The sequence below is a fragment of the Anguilla anguilla genome, chromosome 1 (genome assembly GCF_013347855.1).
Source record: "Anguilla anguilla isolate fAngAng1 chromosome 1, fAngAng1.pri, whole genome shotgun sequence".
Classification (NCBI taxonomy): Eukaryota; Metazoa; Chordata; class Actinopteri; order Anguilliformes; family Anguillidae; genus Anguilla; species Anguilla anguilla.
The window spans coordinates 45,763,252-45,773,300 of record NC_049201.1 but is presented as its reverse complement, the minus strand read 5'-3'; the positions used below and the strand labels follow the sequence as shown (position 1 = coordinate 45,773,300).

Below are 10,049 nucleotides of genomic sequence, written 5' to 3'. Positions count from 1 at the left end.
CTAATCTCCGGCAATCCGATATTGTACTATTACATTTTAACGACGCGGTGTGTTGGACTGTGTGCAATGCATTCCGGATCAGACTCCTAGAAGAATCTAATTTTTTTAAATCTTATTTTGCTGTTTCTACTTAAAACACGCCAATTTTTCCTGCGTGTCAGATTTCAGAGCCGCTCGGTGTTTTCTGTCTGGTGGAAATGTGCGATGTGATAGGCTACATTGTATTGTCATAGACAGACCCGATGTTTTTTTTTTTTTTTTTTTTAAATAGACAATCTCATTGTGCCAGCTGATCAACCTTTCCAGTGACATCACATCATACTACCGTTTTGATAGTCAGTTCTCCTTTCAGCAGTTCAGGATTGGCCAATGGCCAGATAGCGTGAGCTCTGCTCACTGGTGATTAGCCTCTGATTGGTAGATTCACTTACTGCGAGGGCGGGACTGAAAGTCTGAACACGCGAGGTTGTTTCTTTTTCTCATTATCATAAAATATTCAACATCCTCTGAAACTAGCGCACCGGCAGGCATGCCGCTCATTGGAAACTGTCTTGAAACTGGATTATGTTCACGAAATGGATTAAAGCTGCCTTTTTTTTCATTTATTTCACAAAAATAGAATTATGCCTTATTTAAAATGATAGTTTCATTGTAAAGCTACAGAATATCGTGCCAAAGCGCCACATTGCCTAAACTAACGACTAGCCTATATATCGTTTTTCCCCTTTGTAATTTTTTTTTACTGCACTTTCTCAAATTTTCATCTGATTTTTAATTTACAACGCATTGTGTTTAGATCTGTTTTACAGTTGTAGGTAGTTTACATATGCAATTTTATTTTGCTTACTTTTATTTCTTTTCTGTCATTGGAGTAATAATTTGGTAGTCATGTGGACCTTTCTGGGAATTGCAAGTTTCACCTACGTTTATAAAAAATGCGATGCCGTTTTGAGTTATGCCCACAAAGAGCTTGTTCTGGTAGCGCTGGTTTTCTTCACCGTGGGCTTGTTACTATCTTATGCAAGGTATCGCCATGGACAGACGCACAAAGTACCGCAGATTTTGCGTTTACCACTGGAACTGTTGGCCTCTCTGCCGCTGGCAAAGCGGTTCTTCAACTCACCAACAGACTGTACCAGCATTAGAAACGGCTCACCAAAAAAGGTATCTACTCTTTTGTTTTTTTGTCAGAAAATTAAGTGAATTTGTATATAATTATTTTGTCTTACTTCAGATGTTCATTCAGTCTTAAAACTTATTCAGAAACAAATGTATTATGTATTTTGGCGTATAGTATATCCACAATGGAAAAGGCGGAATTGGAATACAAAACTGAATATGAAATATTGACCCGTATGCTGACGTCCATAGTCTTCTATACAATTGATATCTATGGCGAATATAGTAATTCTAAATAATAATGCCACTTGTACAAAATGGCTACACGACAAAACGTACTGTCTCCTGTATATTTATTCATTTATTTAGGCTATTTATTATGTTGATTGGTAGCATACGCTAGAGCTTGATTCACAATACTGGAACATTTCAGAATAATTACACTTTCAATTTCAGGAAAAAAAAAACAACAAAACATTTTATACTGAAAAATGCAGCAGATATTTAAATATAAAGCACAATGTACTTTACTTAGATGCAGACAGATAACATTTCCATTTATAATTATGTATACAGCCTACAAAACTAGCCTACAACACCAGGCACAGATATTTTCTGAATGCTTTCGTCACACAAGTTTTTTTCCTCCGATTTAAGGAATCTAGTCGGAGGAAAAGGGTGGACCTGAAGAATTCATCATGTACGGGCCAGGCCACCGTTGTTGCGTCAGAACCTGACGTCATCATTGTAGGAGCCGGCGTACTGGGCTCTGCTATTGCCGCGGTGCTGGCACGTGACGGTCGGAGAGTCACTGTGATCGAAAGGGACCTACGGGAGCCCGACAGGATCGTTGGGGAGTTGCTGCAGCCTGGGGGATACCGTGCACTCAAGGAGCTTGGCCTTGCAAGTGAGTTTCCCAGCACAGTGTACGCTATTTCTGCAAAGATTTGACAATTACCAAGTAGATTCAGACTTCAGAGTAGTTAAGAACTGGAGGAAGATGCTGCCACAACATCCTTTTAAACCGGGCCAGTTCAAGGGTGCAGTGCTGTGGCAGTGAGAAAAGCATCCATAAATGCTCACCATCTCATCTCATCTTTGTGGCAAACGATAAATAAACTTTTGCCTCATATTACAACAGGTTTTTTGCTTTTACGATGTAAAAACATAAACAAAAAACAACACATTTCAACATATAGCCCTCATTAGGGGAAGACGTCATTAGCAAATGTCTTATGAATGCAAATGAAAACAAAGACGACGACCCCTCAAGTGAGCTGTGTCTGAATTGCCTTCCCACAGATTCTGTGGAGGGTTTGGATGCTCACATCGTAAAAGGCTACGTAATCCACGACCTGGAGAGCTGCGCGGAGGTGGAGATCCCCTACCCGTGTGAGGAGGATACCATCCAATGCGGGCGTGCTTTCCACCATGGACGTTTCATCATGGGGCTGCGCCGGGCCGCCCTCGCAGAGCCCAAGTAAGACTCGCGGGCTGCCGAGGCTCATGGGAGTGCAGACTAAAGGACGGAGATCTAAAACCAAGGGAAATGTTTGGTTGGACATCTATATTGCGTTTTCAGGAATGCATTTAACATAAAAACCGTTTACATGAAGCATCATATTTTAGGTACGGCTACAGGCCATATGCTGTAGTGCACCGTGTGTTATGTACTGCGCAGAATGCTGGGTATTGTGCGAATATGCAGAAGGGAAAAGAGTGGTCAGCTCTGGAATCCACTTCCACATCAGCAACATTGCAGGAACTTTGACCTTGGATGTATATTGATCACACCTGATCAATTTCAAAATAAATTCTAAATGATTCTTGTCAATTTTTTTTGAAAACCCAGAGAAAAATATCTTGACCTCTGACCCCAAAACAATTCTTCATCACTTGCCACTTCTTTGTTTAAATTTGAATAAATAGCCTCAAATGGCAAGTATGGATAATGTATCCCTCCATGGGGGGTCAATTTCCATCTTTTGATGCATACTCGCTTTTGTGTCCTTGAGTTCTGGCACTATGCATGGTATAGCAGGAGCTAACTTCTGTTAGTTTGTGCGTACTAGTATGTAAGAGTACACATTGGAATCAGCACAGGGCCAGTGATTTGTTGTCCAATATCTCAATTCAATTAAACAGGTTCCCTTGGATTCGTTTAGAATTTTAGAAATAAACATCAGACTGTTCAATTCTGATTTAAAAAATTGATCAAGATTACAAGGATATCTGTTTTCTGTGTTGAATACTACTAAATGCCATTGGTGTGCCATTTTTGTAGTACAAGTGATTCCCCAGTTTATCAGGATTTGAATATCCTGAAGACCCTAGTGAAGGGTCATCTCAATCTTATGAATCTAAGATCAGTTGGTACAGTATGATGTTATTTGCTGAACATGTATTTTTGTTGCAGTGTGACATTTATTGAAGGTACTGTGACCAGCCTAGAAGAGGAGGATGGCTGTGTCATTGGTATTCAGTACAGGGACAAGGAAAGTGGAGACACTAAGGTGAGCACCTGTGTTTCAGTACACCATTTTTATGTGCTGCTCACTGTGACATAATGTATGGTGAAATGTATTCATAAAACAGCAGGGTTGAAGTAAAATAGGATTGACCCATTATGTTGCACTGCCAAAGTATATTTTATATTGGACTTACAGTGACATTGCACTAGTTGAATTTTTTGATATAGATTAGATGCATATGTGAATGTGTATTTTAATGAGTTGGTGAAGTGCACTTCATTTAGAGCTTCCTTATAAGTTCCTACCGAAGTAGGAATCTCACCGTGCTCTGTCCTCCTTTTGCGCCAATATTCTGATTGATCTCTCACAGGAAATTTGGGCTCCTCTGACCATTGTCGCAGATGGCTGCTTTTCGAAGTTTCGGAAGACTTTGGTGTCTGGAAAAGTGAAAACATCCTCTCACTTTGTTGGGTGCATAATGAGGGTAAATAGTTTTAAGTTTTCACATAAAAGCCGATTGTTTTTTACAAGGACTACGGTCTTAAATATGTATTCAAATAAATGATACTGGCCATTTTTCGGGTGAGATGTATCTGTCTTTGCATCTGAACAATGGGTGATTGGGAAATTCAAAAATGTTTTTTCCAGGATTCTCCTCAGTTTAAGCCAAATCATGCTGAACTGGTGCTAGCCAACCCAAGCCCAGTCCTCATCTACCAAATCTCCTCCACTGACACCAGAGTCCTGGTTGACATCCGAGGGGAGATGCCCAGAAACCTAACAGAATACATGGTGGAAAAAATTCACCCTCAGCTTCCAGGTAAGACAACAAAGAGGAAACTCTAGAGACTCAAGACTTCTGGCTTTCTCAACTGGAAAATGTAAGGATCTCCAGTTATAGATCATTTTCTGGTAGCCCACTTGCTGATCTTTACATTGCGCAATTGCCCATAATATGTAGAAGTCCAATGAGTGAATTACTGAATATATATATTACCATTTCTCTTGTACTTCCATATGTATCAGAGCCTGGTGTATATCTGTGTGAGGACTACTTCCTGAGATAGAAACAGACATGTATGTGTTCCGTGTGAAATGAGATTGGACTCGTCTTTGTCGAGATCATGGTGCTACACTTCAGGAAGCTGTGCTTTGGAGTTTTGTGGGCTACGGAGTTCAATCCAATTTGGACTACAAATCCAAATGTAGCGGCACTTTATGTTATTCCCCTAGTGTGTTAGAGTCTGCTTTTGTGTTTGTCTAACTGACCATCTCTTGTGCTTCTTCAGAGCACCTTCAAGAGCCTTTCATGGTGGCTCTGCAAAATGATCGCTTGAGGTCCATGCCAGCCAGTTTTCTTCCCCCGTCGCCTGTGAATAAACCAGGTAGGCTGCAGAGGAGACTTGTTAGGAGACTTGTTCATGGCAATCCTCTGAAATGTAATCATATTTAAAATCCTATTTAAATCCCATTTGATCATATTTAAAATCTTTAATCTATAAATAATTTGCACTGTTGGGAAACAGACAGTTTTGTGTATTCTGCGTTTGGGAAGTTTCCGCTGGGCCCCAGGGGGGAAGGGGACGAGCCCCCCTGTTGTAATTCAATTTCAATGTGAATGGTACCTGTTTGAATAGGTAGGATTGGTTTGAATTTGAATGGTCCAATCAGAAGGAAGCACAGCCTCATCACCAATCAGAGGCAGTGATCCCTTTCAACAATAGAATTCCACTGTATAAATCTAATCACCCAACAATACTATTTTGAACTTCCTTGCTGAGTTGTTCCCGTAGCCGGCTGCGTAATAAATCTTCCTGTTTTTACTACAAACTTTTGATCTGCTTCTTCCTGGGCTAACGGTCATTTTACCTGTTTTTGGGAACATCTTGATTCCCCTACAAATTGGCGCTGCGAGCAGGGAACAACTCAGCAAGGAAGTTCAAAATAGTATTGTTGGGTGATTAGATTTATACAGTGGAATTCTATTGTTGAAAGGGATCACTGCCTCTGATTGGTGATGAGGCTGTGCTTCCTTCTGATCGGACCATTCAAATTCAAACCAATCCTACCTATTCAAACAGGTACCATTCACATTGAAATTGAATTACAACAGGGGGGCTCGTCCCCTTCCCCCCTGGGGCCCAGCGGAAACTTCCCAAATGCAGAATACACAAAACTGTCTGTTTCCCAACAGCACTGACCTCTAAAATTGATTAACCTGATGTATTGATTATTTGGGGCTGTTTCATTTTGGCTTTAATATTTGCAGACGTGTGGTCAAACTATTATATTTCAGTTTTTTAAAAGGGAAGAATACGAAAACCCTTTAGTATTTATATTTAATTCACTCAGCAATAAACACATTCTTAAAGCATGCTACTGTCTCAGTGGGTGCTGATTCCCAGAATAAACTACATTTCCCATAAGGCCAGGGCAGATAAGTGAAGTATTTGCATTCTCTTGGCCAGGAGTCCTACTACTGGGAGATGCATACAACATGAGGCACCCTCTGACAGGGGGAGGGATGAGCGTGGTGCTCAATGATGTCAGGATATGGAGGGGCCTGCTGAAGAACATTCCAGATCTTTATGATGACACGGCCATGCTGCAGGTACATCTAAATCAAAATCTTAATAATCATATTCCTACAATGTGGAAAAACACTTAAAATACTGGAAAATCACATTTTGTATAGGCACACCTCCCAAAACAGGGTGGCACAATACATATGACCACAAACCACTGCATGTCAATCTGGGTCTCTTGGCTCTGACTATACAAATCAGCAGTACATTTTAGAGGAAGAAAAGAGAGGCTGTACACTCAGCCACAGGTTTATTGCATTTATTGATACCAAGCACAGCTTTAACCCCAATAATGACTTATCTATCATCACTAAGCACTGATTATGAGGAAACGCTGCTTTATCATAAATGCTCTCATTTATCGTGATTAAGCACTGCTTCATTCTCAAGAAGTACCACTTGCCATCAATAAACACTAATTAGCAGTAAGCTCTTTCATCGTTCAAAACAATATGTACTTCTCATTGATATACATATTATCAATAAACCTCATTATTTTTTACAAGCACTGCATGAACAAGTGCATACACTTACTATAGTGTCTTAATATGAGTACACTCTCTGTATTACAGCAACTGCTGTTTCTTTAAAATGTACCATATGACAAGTCTCTTGCTTGAAGTGCCAACTGTGAATTCAAGAAATGAGATGCATGATCTGCAATTTGTCTCCATATTTCCTGTCAAAAGGCAAAGAAGAAATTCCACTGGGAGCGAAAGTCATCACACTCATTTGTGGTGAATGTGCTGGCACAGGCCCTGTATGAGCTGTTTGCTGCAACTGATGGTAAGCGCAACCTTCTGGGAAGATGAGAATTGTGGGATACCATCTGGGATACGCTTTATTAATATGCTTGCAAAAACCATCCCAACTCTAGCCTTTTTTGAGATCTTCAACAACCTTGTTCAATTTGTCTGTTAGCCCAGGATTCAATCGATGTTTCTCAGGTTTGACAAATAGAAACAGTTGTGCCTTTTTTACTAGTAAAAATAGATGCATTTTCTACCACTACAAATATATTTTTTTCCATTACACGGATTTGTAAAGAAACAAACAAAAAATACATTTCTAATTAGATAGGATATTTGAATAGATTTTTCCATGTCTAAAGTACAGTAAGGGACTGAAGAATGACCCAGCTTATTGGATCATTGTGGCAACTGTTCTTAACACCAAGCCAGGGAATTTAACAGATGCTCCTCACAATGCGATTGCAACTATGATTCAGCCTGTCCAGTGAGAGCCTCAGAACACAAAACTGATTTAACACTGTTACTGTTAAATGTGGACAGATGGGTGCCACCTACCCATCAAGAACAGCTTCTGGTCATGTCTTTTGGTCAGTTGCTTCAGCTGAAATGTTGGCTGAAGATGGTTTGTACCTCTCTGCTTAGTGTGATACTTATGCTCAATGCATCAGAGAGCACCATAAGGGTATCTTCAGATATATCAGGGGCACGCTGTGTGTTTTGCTAGCACGGCACAGCTACGGACAATGAATCAAGCACGTGTCAGAGATTTTAAAAGACAGACCTGCACTCCATGTGTCAAAGCACATTCCAATCAAAACCACTGATCAGCGTGTGTAATGATCTGCTCTTGGCTTATTCACACTTCAGTACAAACATTCATGTTGTGCCAAACCGACTCGATTCTTTCCCAACCCTCCTTTGACTACGTTTGCCCTCTAAATACTTGAGTGTCCTGTACCATCTGATTATTATCCAGATAATTTTTTTATTATTATTATTTCAGATTTTGTATTCATGCATTCAAAGCATATCAATATCCCAAACTCTATACAGGTTGACTTGGATTATTACTATATGGCAATATCATAGAAAGAAAAGTAAAAAAATAGGGCAAAAAAGTACATAAAACATGCAAGGATGCACATAAATGCATACAGTGCATATGCATCCTTACCCACATACTTACATGTGATCACTTCAAATATATTATTAAAATCATTTACTATCAACCTCACATTTTATGAGTGGCCATTTTAAAATAGCATGAACTACCTTTATCTTCTAGATTCCCTCCATGAGCTCAGAAAGGCCTGCTTCCATTACTTCAAGCTTGGAGGAGAGTGCATTGCCGGCCCGATCGGACTGCTGTCCGTGTAAGTCTATTTCTGTTTATGTACAGCTGATGAAGTTAAGCAGTCAGTACACAATTTATCCATTTGCAGCACTTTTCAATAATACAGGTTTAAACTGGACAGATGATATAGTGCACACTGGCACAGCTACATATCGTTAGCTCTATTTTCAGTGCTGTTGTTTCTTTCTTTCAACAGGCTAACACCAAAACCGATGACTCTGATTGGCCACTTCTTTGCAGTGGCACTGTACGCAATCTACTTCAGCTTCAAGTCAGAGTCCTGGCTGACGAAGCCTCGGGCATTTGTTAAAAGCGGGGCGATTCTCTACCGCGCTTGTACAGTTATGTTCCCGCTCATCTACTCTGAGTTAAAGTACCTGGTGTACTGACAGGTGCTCAGAAATGCCTGGGAACAACAAATCGTCCACAGTGTCTTACTTGTACAGTCGTTTCATGAATTTTCATTGGCTGCCTTGAAGGTGACAAGACCATAACTGAACTCAATGCAAATCATAAACTTTTCCTGGAACAGAAACATTTTCTTGTAAAACTGACAACTTACCTTTCAGTTTCATTTTTGGCCTTTTCCATTCCAATTTGAAAGATTAATTGACCTTGTGGTGTTTTTATTTAATATATTGTGTGTTTGTTGGCTGGACGTTGTGAATTAACACAGTATACTTCACTTACGAAAAGATTTTTCGACAAACCACTACGCTGCTAAATTTGTAATTCTTGTACAAATGTTTTTTTTTAAGCAAAGACAGGTTTTACACTAAAACAAAACAAGAAAAGTGCTTTCTAGCCAATATTGTTATTACATATTGGCCCTTTATGTCTTATTTGAAACTAATGCACTTAATTCCTTAGTATTATCTCCATGAACTGGAGGTTGTCTATTGATTAAAGTAGCCAGTTAAAAATAAGTAAATGAATAGTCATTTTAATTACACACTGCTGTACCTTAATTGTGTTCATGTACAGAGCTCACAAATAAAATATTTTGTATACAGTCCAGTGAGTGTACAGTATGTCAGTATCCTGGTTAAATCTAAAGAATCCATATTTCAGCAAACCTGTAACACATTGTTCCAGTCATGTATATTGCCTCAACTGGCAAGTACATTGGCTGGCATGCAAAACCAAAATGATTCTTTACAATGATCAGAATTTCAGTGTAAAGTGAAAATGGATATTCCATTGTCACATTAGTTTGGGTAGTGAAAGCCAGGCCTTTGGGGACAAAAAACATAATGCAATCAAATAAAGTCATATAAAAACACCGACTGTAGAAAAAAAAAACAGGAATCTGATTAAGGTGGAATTCATAGACTAGGGCTTCTTTAACTAGTGCCCAGCTACTGTGGCTTCAGTCTGTACAACTTGAGGAATATTTTCTTGGTACATTTGATTTTGATTGGTTTGATGGCATAGAGTCGTCCAAGTCCACAATGCTGGTAGCAGTTAGCAGTGGAACTTGGAGGATCTTGCTGAAATGAGGATGCGGAACAGCGGATTGCAGCATCTCGAAATATACCAGTGGAACATGAACACATGAAAAAGTGCCTGGAGTACCTTGTTCAGGGATGGAGAGCCATTGTGGTAACACAACTGGATCCCCTGGTGCTCAGAGGAGGAAGTTTCCTTTCTGCTTGGAACACTGTGGACATGATGCTTATAGAAACACGCTGAACCGAAGTGTCCGATCAGCAAGACTGTGTTTGTGGCCTTTTTTTTTACTCTCAGAAATGAGAATGAGGCCTTTTTG

The 10,049-nt window shown here is 39.7% G+C and overlaps 1 protein-coding gene across 1 annotated transcript; it reads left to right on the top strand.

Moving 5' to 3' along the window:
- The first annotated feature begins 479 nt into the window (after window positions 1-479).
- Window positions 480-9,634, top strand: sqlea (squalene epoxidase a). Its single transcript, XM_035398532.1, has 11 exons — window positions 480-1,164; window positions 1,777-2,026; window positions 2,422-2,599; window positions 3,536-3,632; window positions 3,961-4,074; window positions 4,239-4,410; window positions 4,880-4,975; window positions 6,059-6,201; window positions 6,865-6,961; window positions 8,213-8,300; window positions 8,478-9,634. The coding sequence occupies exons 1-11, from the start codon at window positions 889-891 to the stop codon at window positions 8,668-8,670; spliced, it is 1,704 nt and encodes a 567-aa protein (XP_035254423.1). The 5' UTR covers window positions 480-888; the 3' UTR covers window positions 8,671-9,634.
- The last annotated feature ends 415 nt before the right edge of the window (window positions 9,635-10,049 follow it).